General features: G+C 40.0%; 1 protein-coding gene and 1 long non-coding RNA gene across 9 annotated transcripts; one reads left to right on the forward strand and one right to left on the reverse strand.

The window, feature by feature from the left end:
• Positions 1-3,186: 3,186 nt before the first annotated feature.
• On the forward strand, positions 3,187-9,524 carry LOC135503760 (ankyrin repeat domain-containing protein 1-like). The gene is made up of 9 exons (XM_064921901.1): positions 3,187-3,210; positions 6,108-6,248; positions 6,524-6,652; positions 7,168-7,275; positions 7,392-7,490; positions 7,672-7,770; positions 8,171-8,269; positions 8,681-8,779; positions 9,024-9,524. Exons 1-9 carry the CDS (start codon positions 3,187-3,189, stop codon positions 9,120-9,122), a joined length of 897 nt encoding a protein of 298 aa, XP_064777973.1. The 3' UTR covers positions 9,123-9,524.
• A 108-nt stretch (positions 9,525-9,632) lies between these two features.
• LOC135505124 (uncharacterized) lies at positions 9,633-14,548 on the reverse strand. Of its 8 annotated transcripts, none has more exons than XR_010450228.1 (3): positions 14,434-14,548; positions 13,921-13,977; positions 9,633-13,223 (listed from the first exon to the last, which is right to left on the reverse strand). It is a non-coding gene; the product is annotated as an uncharacterized LOC135505124 (long non-coding RNA). The 8 variants fall into 8 exon arrangements; XR_010450225.1 differs by adding an exon at positions 14,068-14,123 and having other exon boundaries at positions 9,633-13,977; XR_010450222.1 differs by having other exon boundaries at positions 14,068-14,548.
• Positions 14,549-14,579: the final 31 nt, after the last annotated feature.

The following is a 14,579-nucleotide window of genomic DNA, read 5'->3' on the forward strand; positions in this document are numbered from 1 at the left end:
GAGTTTACTTGCTCACCTACGGATTCTCAAAGGCAGCCCGATCTGTGTCCTCTTTTACTCTGTCTTTTCTTCACGCAAATGACGTGGATCCGGGCCTGTTCCCGGTGAGAGCAGTATATCTTTCTTGTCGGACTCTTAAAGGAAAAAGCTTCTTCCAGTGCGTGGTGAGTAATCCTAGTTCTGATGTCCAGAAGTTATTTTCAGTCATAAGAGACGGTAGCAGCAACATTATGTACAAAATAAATGAATAAGTTACAAACAACGCAAAAAACACACAAAATAGCACATTTCGTTACGGACATGTAAAACAGTAATGTAAAAGGTCAGCCATCCTCTTCGGCGTCATCTTAAAAGGCAGGTTACCTTAGTGTTCTTGGGCACAGGGACTATGGTGGTCTGCTTGAAATATGTTGGTATTACAGACTCAGACAGAGAGAGGCTGAAAATGTCAGTGAAGACACTTTCCAGTTGGTCAGCGCATGCTTGGAGTACACATCCTGGTAATCCGTCTGGTCCTGAGGCCTTGTCAATGTTGAACTGTTTAAAGGTCTCACTCACATCAGCTGCGGAGAGCGTGATCACACAGTCATCCAGAACAGCTGATGCTTTCATGCATGTTTCAGTGTTACTTGCCTCGAAGCAAGAATATAAGTTATTTAGCTCGTCTAGTAGGCTCGTGTCACTGTGTATGGAGTAAAGGTGGTCTACCGTTTTTTTCCTTCTGGTTGCACATTTAACATGCTGGTAGAAATGAGGTCAAATTGATTTAAGTTTCCCTGCATTATAGTCCCCGGCCACTAGGAGCACCGCCTCTGAATGAGCGTTTTCCTGTTTGCTTATGTTGGTATACAGCTCATTGAGTGTGGTCTTAGTGCCAGCATCGGTCTGTGGTGGTATGTAGACAAATACAAACAATACAGATGAAAACTCTCTAGGTAGATAGTGTGGTCTACAGTTTATCATGAGATACTCTACCACAGGCGAGCAAAACCTTGAGACTTCCTTAGATATTGTGCACCAGCTGTTGTTTACAAATATACATAGACCGTCACCCATTGTCGTACCAAAGGCTGCTGTTCTATCCTGCAGATACAGTGTATAACCCACCAGCTGAATGTTATTCATGTCGTCGTTCAGCCACGACTTGGTGAAACATAAGATATTATAGTTTTTAATGTCCCATTGGTGGGATATACATGCTTTTAGTTTGTCCAATTTATTATCCAGCGATTGTACGTTGGCCAATAGGACCGATGGCAAAGGCAGATTAGCCACTTGTCGGTGGATCCTCAGCAAGGCACCTCAATCTCCTTCCGCGATACCTCTTCCTTCTCTTTCTCCTGCAAATGACCGGGATGAGGGCCTGTTTCGGTGTCTGGAATACATCCCTTTCATTAAATTATTTGTTGAATTTAAGGTGAGTAATCGCTGTTCTGATGTTCAAAAGCTATTTTCGGTCATACGAGACGGTAGCAGCAACATTATGTACAAAGCAAATTACAAACAATTTGAAAAAACAAACAAAATAGCGTGGTTGGTTAAGAGCCAATAAAATGGCAGCCAACCTCTCCGGCGCCATTAAAACAACATGCATTTCTTAAGTTACACATAACATACAACACAACTCCATGGCATCATCAAACCACATTCACATGTCCAGACTCCAGAGTAATTTAAAATGTGTGCTGTGCCTCAGATCAAACAAAACTGAATCTCAGTGCTTTCCTCAAGCATTGTTTTGAATTCTAAGATGTGCAATCCATCCTACTTATTCAACCGTCCCTGAAATTTGATGAAGATAGCACGGAACAAACTCTGTTTTATGTCAAGGTGGGTGGTGGGTGATCTGACATACCTGGCCCTCTCTAAAGGCACAGAGCAGATGGTATAACCAGTTAAAGGGTCAAGGAATGAGAGGTATTGATATGCAAAGAGACTGGCCCTTCAGCTGTGTTGCATTACAGATTTAGTTTTACAAGAATCCACGTGACACTCTGAGGGGAGGAAAGATGGTCAAGGAGGCAGAACTTCACCCCTGATCCCTGTGCTGGTGGTCTTTTTATGTCTGCCATATTATTTATAGTTTTATTGTCCTATTTAACATTCCCTATCCAAAAAGTATGCCAACCATGCCAGAGATAGGATTGCCACTTCAGCTAGAGTTTAAAGAACATTACCTCATGATAACGTAATATTTATTGGACAGACTTTTCATGTCTGAAAACCTACTTCTGGACTAAAACCTTTTTCAATGGAGTTTTTATATTTAAAGTGCTTTTTAGTCCATGTCGAGTAGACTTCATCTGAGTCTGGGGAACCAGCCCTGTCATTCTAAATCCCATTACCACTATTCTGTACGTGTTTAAACTGGAAAACAGAGCACAGTCTTTATTGATTTAAAAACAACCAAACCAAACAACCAAATAATTAATTAAATAATTCATAAAATTGCTAACTTTTTAAAAACTTTTTTACCACTTTACTCTGTTTGTTGCAGTCTCTGAGCAAGATACCTAACAAACTATCCTGCATAAATAGGTTTAATATTTTTATTTTTATTTTTTAGGCTTTCGGGTCAAGGGTTTTGTTTCTGTTCTGCTTGCTTGTTATTCCACTCATGCCGTGGCTCATGACTTACAACACTTTTACAACTTGACAACATGAAAATATCTTGTTCACTTGTATGTTGTTCTGAAACTGTATCTCAGTCCTTATGTACGTCGATGTCCTGTCACCCATTTATGTTGATAGCTCACTCCTGCCCGGTTTACATCTTCAACTACCATCAAATAAACATTTTCAAAGAGTGACTTTTTCCTGTAACAAAAGAAAGTATGACACTGTTTTTTTTTAAATAAAGAAAATAAACAAAAACACTTAGTGGAGATTAAAGATGAGAAATGCAAAAAAAAGCATAACTTGCCAAATGAGGATGGAGGTAAGCAGGAATGACGTATCTCCCGGTCGTTCCAGCATTAGGGGTAAGTGATGAGGGTGGGATGTGATTGGCTGGATGCAGCAGACAGGCTGTAAAGCAATGTTTTCAAGAGGGCCAACCTCCCCACAGGAGTAAGATTTTGATCTGACGGCACAAGAGATCATATCGCCTCACCTGTCAATACAGGGCTGAACTGAGAAACTATACTTGCAGGTAGAGGGAGACCCTTGCAGGGACAACTTGAGGCCATGGATCCTGCCACTGCAGAAAATGTAAATATATACGGTATTCATATAATCAAAAAACTTTCTAAACAACTTAATCAAACAACTTAATCTTTGACAATAATGATGTGCAATGTTGGTTGATGATACAATGACAAAATGTTGCTTTACAGCCTGTCAAATCAACCAGCATTGCTGTAAAGGTTCTCAACAGTAGCTGTGAGGGGTTTGGTACAAACATGGATTATAATATCTACTGTAATCAAATATGTATACTGATCATATCCATAGCACTACTTGAATGTTGATCTTTAAGCTTTTGGATGTTTTTATATTTGCCTTTCAGTGTTTGTGGGTCTTATGTTTTTCTTTCTAGCCTGGTCAAATTGAATGGTGAACTCCGAGATCAGGCTGGTTTCACCAGGCTAGTTTTATTTTCATCCGCGCTTGTTTAATTATACTACAAATACTGCGCAAATATTTGTGAAGTTATTATTATAATAGTAATCCCATTGGTTTGTGTTACATATTTAAAGTTTTCATTGTGATGTATGGTAGGATTAATGATCACTTGATCAGAGAGCAATTGAGGTGCAACCATGTCCACCCACTGCGCTGTAAACACATGTGCAGTTCATGGTATTACATCAACAGGATAGACTATTCAAGTTCCAAACGATGTGAATCAAACAGGCACTTAGATACAAAACAAGAACAGGTGGAGATTCTAAAATGTTCCCAATCATGGAATCTCACTTCAGTGAAAAGTGAAATAACTATTAGGCCTACTGCACAACGTTTTAAGAAAGAAAACTGAGAGTATCTTTGGGAGCAGGTATCGCAACTATTTAAAAAAAAGAGGATGAAGTGCTGTTTGTCCTTTAGAATGAATATGATCTTTAAGAGGCATGCTAGCCCCTGGTATGGTCTTTCCAGACATCGTCAAAGTCCTAATAAAGTAGTCTCTTCTATGTCAGGGCAAGAGACACATTTTAAATGTAGATGTAATGGTTACATCTTAATGTTCTGTGTCACTGAGACATACTCTTAGTGTAATTAAGGCATGCCTGAATACTGCGCCACCCACATTGCTAAAGATAACATTTATGGTGCTATTTGTCAATTGGACATGGGAATAAGGTAATTGTGACAGGCTGGATTAGTCCGGTGTAACCATTAAAAATGAGCTATGTTTCACTTGTTCATTTTGAGCTCTACAGATTAGTGTGTGCTTGTAAAAAAACGACAGCTGTTAAACACGTAGCCCATCCATGTGACTCAGTAGAAAGATGTACAAATGACCTCGACTAACCTGTACCCCCTTCACATTGACTCGGTACCGGTACCCCCTGTATATAGCTTCGTTGTTGTTATTTTATTGTGTTACTTATATATTTGTGTTACTTTAGTTTATTTAGTAAGTATTTTCTTAACTCTATTTTCTTAAATCTGCGATGTTGGTTAAGGGCTTGTAAGTAAGCATTTCACGGTAAGGTTGTATTCGGAGCATGTGACAAATAAAATTTGATTTATCACCGGCTCCAATAAAAATAGTTTAAGGGCAGGAGGCTGCTAAGGGGAGAACGACTCATAATAATGGCCGGAACTGAGCAAATGGAATGGTATCAACCACATGGAAATCATCTATTTGATACCATTCCATCTATTCCACTCCAGTCATTACCACAAGCCCATTGTCCCCAATTAAGGTGCCACCAACCTCCTGTGAGTTTCAGGTAGTAATAATTTTATTGACCAGTGTAAGTAATGCAATGGTACAGAAATCCAATACGATAAAAACGACACAGAAAATGCAGTCCGTCCGTCCGTCAGTCAGTAGACCCACTGAGAAACAAACAACTACTCATGTCAGTCTGTACATAATATGTCACGGGGTAGTAGAACACAGAACACAAGTCATTGATTTGTATAAATAGATGTTTGGATGCTGTAAGCCTACTAAGTCATCCCTTCCTGTCCTGTCTGTATCGTAACTGAGGCTTGTAGTTACAGTATGTTCTATATGGCAGAGGCTACTGGGCCCGGGGCCAGCTTTTGGTGGGAACTACTGTTTGAGGGGGGAGTGGAAGGCCATTACATGACTGGAGCCTTTGGTCACCGTGCATGGCGGCATGTGGTCATAGAGTTGGTTCCGCAATTCAGGTTTCACTTCCATTCCTGGTACTGACTGATAGAGGCGATGGCAGCCAAAGGCATCAGACTCAGTCCCATGGCTTTCTCAGCTCACCCCTTCCTTCTCCCAAACGTGCCAGCCGGGCCGTGACAGGAAACCTTGCCCTGTGGCGGAGCCAGGCGAGACACTCGGATTAGAACATGATCTCATTGCTTGCCAGCTTCAAATACATATAAGACGTTGAACTGAGGCCTGCAACCGTAGAACACGGTTGACACTGACCATTGACTGGGGATTTGAGCTGATGGGTATTCAAAGAGTGGGTCTTTATGTCTTTTTCAAATGAAATTTTATTCGTCACATACACATATTTAGCAGATGTTATTGTGGGTGTAGCGAAATGCTTGTGTTCCTAGCTCCGACAGTGGAGTGGTATGTAACAATTCCTCTGGCAATTTTTTGAAAGCTATCTGCTTTCGTTCCACTAGATTTTTATTGTGATCCACAGAATGACCACAGTAGCAAAGAATTTAGGGTTAGAGTCTGCAATTAGGATTTCAGATGTTGGACTGTGTTCATGACGCTGAGCTGCAACCTCAACAACTCTGAGATGAATATTAACTTCTACAGTAACAGTTTGAGAACGATAATCACATGAAGACCGAAATTCTCTGTGAAAAGCCTTCTTACACCTGCTGTTGGGTGTATTCTACTCACTCCCTCTATCACAGATGCCAATGGGCATGGTGTCACAGGACACAGGATTGTCTCAGTTGCTCACATATTCCTAATACAGTGTTTTGTATTCAAGGTTACCGCCAAAAAATGCGAGCCTGGAGAAGCGGAGTATTCAGAGGGAGAATACGAGACATCAGTTAACCAGGAGAAACAAGATGACCTGCGTTCTCACAAGGACAGCCTGGCTAACACGGATGTCCCCTTGAATTTAAATGTAAGTCGAATACTATCGTAGCATCCTTAGTGCAATGCCAGCGATCTTGTTAAGAGGTTCAGCCCTAATGAGGTATGTTTATGTGTTGAATTGACAGACATAAGGATGCGGTTTGAATCTTGGTTGGGCAACCCTGTGAATTTGCTGCAGTAGTTTTGGCACAAAAAGAGTAATCATAAAGATCATGGTACCAAGTATTAAATCCCCAGTTGCGAAGCAACTTTATAGGAGGGCAAGATGTATAGCATCTCTACTTGAAATGTTTGATTCTGCAGGTAGACAAATCTGGACATCTGAGGTTAGAGACAATTGATGACCTCCAGAATATTCTGCAACTGAGGAAGTCAAGAAAGAGAGCGAGAAGAGTACAAGTTCGCAAGCCACCACCCCCACCAGAGACTGTGGTAAGACAGGCCTAGTAGCTGAGTAGGATGACTTTAACCATTTGCACATTGTTACAACATTATATATAATCATAATATTATATTTGTAATGTCTTTATTCTTTCTGAACTTCTGTCAGTGTAATGTTTGCTGTTAATTTTTATTGTTTATTTCACTTTTGTATATTATCTACTTCACGCCAATAAAGCCCCTTGAATTGAATTGATAAAGAATTTGAGATTTAAGAATAGAGGCAATTAATAAGATTTGACCCAGCATAAGAAGACTGATAACTACTAAGTAACTGCTACGTTCAGGGGTGGACAGGGACCAGAAATTGGCCCTGGCATTTATAACACACTGGACCATTTTTTCCTTGAGGCACCCATTATTAGTGAAATTATTATTATTTTGGTCAACCCCCCCCCCCCAACAAGTCAGACAGGCCCACTGGGCTAAAAATGGACTAGCCCATCTGGCATTTCTGACAGTCCGCCCCTGGCTACATTCAGCTGAATCACCATCTCTCCTTGCAGCCTTATTATGTGAATGAGGAAGATTTCTTCAAGGCCTGCGAGGAGAACAAACTGCCATTGATCGAAAGGTATCTGGAAAAATCAGGAGATATCAACGCTTGTGACAATGTGAGTGATTAGACAACTCCGACCAAGCTGAAGTTTGCCAATGCACGTCAGCTCAGCTGTGTCATCGTGTGTAATGTATGTTGTAATGCAATGTCCTCCTTCCTATGCCTTTACAGTTCAGACGCACAGGCCTGCACAGAGCTTGCACACAGGGACACGTGGATGTTGTGAAGAGGCTACTGGAGGCTGGAGCTTCAATTGAGTACAAAGACAAGGTACTTTAATGGAAAAGCTCAAAAATAACTGCAGGTCCACGGGAGGCAAGCTCTTGGCAATATATTGCACAGTCTTTGATCCTTTACTGTAAAATCAGTTGGTGTTGATGAGAGAAAGGAACAGAGAAAAACAAGGTGGATTTTTGTACAATGTAGAATCCCATTGGTTGCCTTCATTTAGCTGGATGCTACTGCTGTCCACTCTGCCTGCCGAGGAGGAAGCACGTCTGTGTTAGAACTACTGCTCAACAAAGACGGCAGCTTCTCTGCCAGGGATAAGGTAAGACTACAGAACACAAAGCTATCATGCCACTGTGGGTCAGAACATGCACAAATATGACTAAATGCATCAGGGCCAATGTAATCTCTCATGACAAACCCGGAACTGAGATTAGGTTCAATGTGATTTATCCTTACAGATCTTAATTTGAGCCAGTTTGTTACAGCTGGGAAATAATGTGGATTATAATTCATTTACATTTTTGTAGGGGTTGATACATTTTCCAGAAGTGAAAATGAAGTCTGAAATGTCAAAGTGGAAAATAGAAACTTCAGAAGGCTCTAAACCTTAAACACACTACAAAAGTTTGACATTTCCAAGATTGCAGGAAAGTTATCCTGCAACAGGGTGATCAAATGAAGATCTTACATCTGTAAATGTTTCTTTGTTCATTCATTAGCTCCGCAGCACTCCCCTTCATGTTGCAGTGAGAACCGGTCACTATGAATGTGCTGAACAACTAGTCCACTGTGGAGCTGACGTCAATGCCAAAGACAGGGTGAGTTATTCTCATTCAGCGTGGGAATTCATTTGCTCCGATATATATACCTTAGAATCTAATCAGAATTTTAAACTGGGTGGTTCAAGCCATGAATGATGATTGGCTGACAGCTGTGGTATAGCTGACCGTATACCATGGGTATGACACAAAAAAATGTGTACTGTTCTAATTACATTGGTAACAAGTTTATAATAGCAATAAGGCACCTTGGGGGTTTGTGGTATATTGCCAATATACCACAGGTAAGGGCTGTATCCAGGCACTCTGTGTTGTACATAAGAACATCCCTGAGCTGTGGTATATCGGTAATATACCACACCTCCCCAGGCCTTATTGCTTAACTAAGTATGAAACACCAATGTAATGGGTCTTTAACTATGGTTTTGTTTATTTATTTATTTTACACAGGAAGGAGACACTCCCATGCACGACGCAGTGAGACTGAACAGATTCAAAATCATCCAACTACTCCTGCTTCATGGAGCCAATCCAAAACTCAAGAATTGTGTAAGTATTTTACTAACTTACATGCATCATGTAGTCAGAGAATCATACTAGTGATAGCAAAAGGTGACAGGATTTATCCATGAACACGGTGCCATCTTGTGGTGATGAGTAAGATTTAATCTGAGATCAGAAGAAATACACCCAATATCAAATCACAAGTAAACACCAGTCCAAAGTTATTGCTGTAAGATACCACTCACTACTATTGAGATAATAAATACATCTTTGTTTTTCTCCAACACAGGTGGGAAAGTCAGCATTGGATAGCGCTCTGGAGTGGCAGAGTGGGGCTAAATCGATTCTCAGCAACTTCAAGGATGATGCAAAAACTCCTGTCAAGTAAAGTCCTGTTCAATTAAATTGCATTTTATACAGGTCGGAACTCACTCGGAATGAGTAGATAACAGCGAACAATAGCCCAGTTCCTTTGTGCAAAGTAGTTGTCAAAGTGATTATTTATCTGTTGATTAAAGACATACAGCCTCCCAAGGTTTCATCATAGATGAAGAGGCGAAGGGAGAGGATTTACTCAGCCCAAAATCTGTCCACGTGAGATAAGCCCGTCACGCGACTGTCTTGTCAATAGATCATCTTTGGTTTCATTTACGCTAGGCTGAATTCAAGGACCGGAGTCAATTTATGCGAACTAGCAGAGGTTTGGTCTGGACCTTTGAGCTAACTGCATTTGCTCCCAGGGATGTTTGTTTCTTTATAGGCAGCTTATTGGAAGTCTGAAATGATAAAGGTTGACAAATGAACTGTGAGGGGGGGGGGGAGTTCAAATGTGACTTGCCTTATGATATCAGCATGACTATAGTATAGAGTCACATTTTTAGAAAGAAATGACAATTGATACATTCTTAATTTCTCTTTAATATAAAAAGATAGTCACAAAACATTACTCTTCTGCAGAAAGCAAGCCTGTGGCTTCAACCTGGTTTTGTGGTAGTCAGTGAGAATACAGGATTTGAAAATGCTTGTGTAGTATTAATACACTTCCTGAAGTAACTGCAATGTTTCCACTACATGTTTACCTGTAAATGTATTAAATAGACAGCATTGCCTTTGCTATCTGAATTTGATTCCTTTGTCTAAAAGGAACAAGCATCATCATAGTTGCTAATCCATGACAAACTATATAACCACTGACCATTAGAAAACAGTCACATTAACAAAGATATTCATAAAAGGGCATTTACATAAACACATTCTCTATTCATCCGAAAGTATTTTACTTTCTACTATGCAGTCTCAGTCTTAGCCCTCTGAGGCTGTCTCTCAATGGCTGCTCTTTCTTCATAGTGTGTACAATACCCAAGGCAGTCTTTCTTGTTTCTGGAATGACAACAGTACATGAATTGTTTCCCTTGTGCCACAAATTCTGCTTTGAGACTGATCATTATGTAGTAAATATAGTTCAATGACTGTTAAAAAATAACATTCCATATAGATGGTTAAACGGGACAGTGAGTAGCCCAAGTGAAGATAACATTTGTGATTTGACCCAATGTATTGAATTGATCGATCAATAAACAGCAGCCTATTCACCTCCATGTAAGTGGACAACACGACAGTTGGTGGAGATTGCAGATTTGACATCTCCTTCGGACAGGCCAAAAAGTAGGCCTCTGGACCTCATTCAGGACAACCGCACAGACACAGTTTGGCCTCATCACACCTGCATAAGTCTGCACTCTATTCTAGTAGCCTACATCAAGTACTGTAGAAGGTAATGTAAGGATACAAGTTGCCAATGTTGTAGGGTCCCCTCAACTCAAGGGACTGAACAAGGAGGAGGAGGGACACAAAACACATTTACATTAGTAAAGTTCATTTCAGGATGATGTTAACGTGCTCAAGGTTCATGTGATTGTCATCTAAGAGGGTAAGACAATATCTCATTTCTATCGTACCTTTTCTGCCCCGCTCGTGACAGTTACATTCTAATTGAAAGAAAACATTGTGGTTACACACACCGTTTGAAAATGGCAGGTGGATTAACAGGTGAACAATGAACCGCGATGGGTGTATTTGTTTACCTTTCCTTTGCACATCTCCACGAGACTGATGGAATTTGCGATGGTGTACCTTCTCAAGGTGGAGTCTCGGATTGCAGGTGCGTAACTTATTTCAAAGAACACACCTCTTTCAACAAGAATAAGTTACATCACTTTTACTGTATATAAAAAAAAGGTATCCACTCCAACCAAAAGAAATAAGACGCAAGTGAGTCACCAAATAAGTTGTTAATTCAAATACTGACAAGTGCCTTGCAAAACTATTCAGATGCCTTGGATATACAAAATACTCTGTCAAAGTGGAAGAAGTTATATTTAGTATATGATATAACTAAAATATAGGTTGTTGCATAAGTATTCAGCTCCTCTGAGTCCATACATGTTAGAAACACTTTTGGCATCGATTACAGCTGTCTTCTTGGGTAAGTCTATAAGAACTTTTCACACCTGGACTGTGCAATATTTGTCCATTATTCTTTTCAGAATTCTTCAAGCTCTGTCAAGATGTTAGGGATCATGGCTACACAGCCATTTTAAATGTCTCGCCATAGATTTTCAAGCAGATAAGTCAAAACTGTAACTTGGCCAGTCAGGAACATTATTTGGCCTTGTGTTGTAAGTTATAGTTCTGCTGAAAGGTGAATTCAACTCCCAGTCTCTGGTATAAAGTAGACTGAACCAGGTTTTCCTCTAGGATTTTGCATGTCCTTAACGCCACCCTGTTACTTTTTATCCTAGAAAAACTCCCCAATAGTTGCCAATGTCATGCATACCCATACCATGATGCAGCCACCACCATGCTTGAAAATAAGGCAGTTACTCAGTGATGTGTTGGATTTTCCCCAAATGTAAGGCCTTGCATTCAGGCCAAAAAGTGTATTCCTTTGCAATATAACCTTAGTGCCCTTCTTCATGAGGCTTTTGAAAAGCTTCCTGGTCTTTGTAGTTGAATCTGTGCTTGAAATTCAATACTTGACTGAGGGATATTACGGATGTATTTATGGGGGACAGAGGAAGGGTTAGTCATTCAAAAATCATGTCAACCCCTATTATTTGACACAGTCCATGTAACTTAATGTGTTTTTTTTAAGCCAAATTCTTATTCCTGAACTAATTTAGCCTAGCCAAAACAAAGGTGATGAATACTGATGCAATGACTATATTGTAGTTATGAATTTTTATCTAAAAAAATAAAAATAATTCCACTGACAGTACTTTGTGTGGAGATTGCTGACAAAAAAAAACATCAATTTTAATCCCGCTTCAATAAAATGTGAAGAAAACCAAGGGGTGTGAATACTTTTGCAAGGAACTGTATACATACATAGCACATTTACTGGAGAAGGGTTGTTTTTCTGTCACTGCTACACAGATGATGTCAACATCGAATGTCATGCAAGCTGCCTATTGAAACAAGCAGAACACCAAAATGAGCAGAAGGTCATCCTAACATACATTGTCAGTAGTGGATAATGATGCTGAAAAATATACTTACATGAAACAACTTCTTTGTTTTAGGATAGACAGCCACTAAGTCATAGGCTTTGTACTCTGCAGTTGGTCTCTGGTAAGGGACAGATGTTATTTGAAGAATCATGCAATATGAATACAGCAAATGTTTAAACTTCTACTGCACACAGACTATACAAAACCTTAGGAACACTTGCTCATTCCATGACAGACTGACCAGCTGAAAGACATGATCCCTTATCAATGTCACTTGTTAATCCACTTAAAATTGGTGTAGATGGGAGGAAACAGGTCAAAAAGGATTTTTAAGCCTTGAGACATGGATTCTATGTGTGCCATTCAGAGGGTGTATGGGCAAGAAAATATTTAAGTGCCTTTGAATGGGGTATAGTAGTAACGTAAACTCACTCACTTTTGTACATCGCCTTGGTCCGTACAATTGACCTTATTTTAGCTCCCCAAAAACATAATACTTCCAGATCAATTGTAATGTTAATACCATAGTAAAGCACAATTTCTCCCCTTTCCAACAAAATAAATTACATGACCTTCACGCTGCCCGTTTCTGCATAATTCAAGAAGGCAATGAGCGCCGTCGGGTCTTTTTAAAAATGGCGGGTGGGGAAGCGAAACTAATGCGTGATAGTGAGAAGGAGAGATCACCTGTGGGGAAACAGCCTTTCACTCGATCTGTCCAATTTATCACCTTATTGCCTCTAAAATGTAAATAAAACACTATAAAGAGTTTATATAATGTGTCATTACATACCTATTTGAAGGTCTGTGTCGAATTTGAATCGGGTTTTTAGGGCGGTGCTAAAGTGATCTTCAGAAGTAAACATTGTCTTTTGAGAGTAATGATCGCTTACAGTGACGACGCAAAAAATGACAAGGTATCCCCCTTACCTCCATCACTGTCCATTTCTTGTTTTTAAACGATGAAAGAACTGCTACACCTGGTGGAGAGATTGTAAGACAGAAATAGTTGCTTTGCGATGTAACAGAAGGTCAGTTCTCAACTTTTCTCCAATACTATAGAGCCATAACCATGTCGATCAACGCTTAAATAGAAACGTAGTTCACACCCCAGATTTAAGTCAACACAGTCGCTACAGTCCCATTAGTTTTCTTTGCAGCCTCTTTTGAATGTCGTGGTTGCACACATTTATACGGAATGGGGTGAGTTTACGTTAGGTGTCAGACACACCGGTTTGAGTGTCAAGAATTGAAATGATTCTGGGTTTCACACAACAGTTTCCCGTGTGTATCAAAAATGGTTCACCACCCAAATCCAGCCAATTTGACAACTGTGGGAAGAATTGGAGTCAACATTGGCCATCATTCCTGTGGAACGCTTGACACCTTGTGTAGAGTCCATGCTCTGACTAATTGAGGCTGTTCTATGGGCAAAAGAGGTCAACTCAATATTACAAAAGGTGTTCCTAATGTTTTATACAGTGTATATTGGACTCACAAAGTGTGATGGGTCTGAGGCCACAACTGTCCATCGGTTTAAAACCTTGATTGTTCTGGATTTACCCAGTGCAAGAATATATATATATATATTTAGTTATTATCCCACTGCATGGAGAAATGTGATAGTTATCACCATGAAAAAGTATTACCTTATACATCAACATTACTCCACATTACCTGCACTACGGGAAATGTATCATACAGCTCTGAGACGCATTTTGGTTGGCCAATTCCCTGTAAACATAAGCAAACAAATGTTATTAACAAAGGGGAGGACAGCTCTCTTGACTTGGCGAGTTATAAAACAGGGAACACCGAGCCTACTTGTTTCTTTTGTTGCAAATTAACCACATAATTGATGGCAACTGTGGAGTATCCAACTGAAACATGAAAACGTTACAGTACTTGATTAGCAAATCAATCAAGACATCTTTCAGCTAGTTCTGGTCCATCGTACGACGACATGGTGGGTTGCCTCAAGCGATGAACTAGCGCGTAGACGTTAGCAAAGACGAATCTGAAGTTAGTGTTAGCTTAACAGTTTTGCAAATGAGAAGATAAAAACATAGCTAGTTACGGTGAGCTGCTAGCTAACATAACGTTATCCAGGCAGCCATGGTCTTCTTTATGCATAAAGGTTTGTGCTAGTTAAACAGTTATGCAAATGTGAAAAGGATCAAACATAGTTACGGTGCGCTGCTGTTGCAATAACATTCTGAAGTCGTTTTTTATCGGTTGTGTAGCTAATATTCGAATCCATAAACACAGCCATGTTTCCATGTGTATAATTTTAAACTTGCATGTCGACAGTGAGTTAATTGAAATGCCTTATGGGA

Source organism: Oncorhynchus masou, chromosome 18 (assembly GCF_036934945.1).
Source record: "Oncorhynchus masou masou isolate Uvic2021 chromosome 18, UVic_Omas_1.1, whole genome shotgun sequence".
Taxonomy (NCBI): domain Eukaryota; kingdom Metazoa; phylum Chordata; class Actinopteri; order Salmoniformes; family Salmonidae; genus Oncorhynchus; species Oncorhynchus masou.

Excerpts from the sequence above, each read along its gene's own strand:
- LOC135503760 (XM_064921901.1), top strand. The coding sequence starts at position 3,187 with ATGGATCCTGCCACTGCAGAAAAT. Across the intron at positions 6,249-6,523 it reads ATGTCCCCTTGAATTTAAAT|GTAGACAAATCTGGACATCT; the intron begins GTAAGTCGAATA and ends TTGATTCTGCAG. Across the intron at positions 8,780-9,023 it reads ATCCAAAACTCAAGAATTGT|GTGGGAAAGTCAGCATTGGA; the intron begins GTAAGTATTTTA and ends TCTCCAACACAG.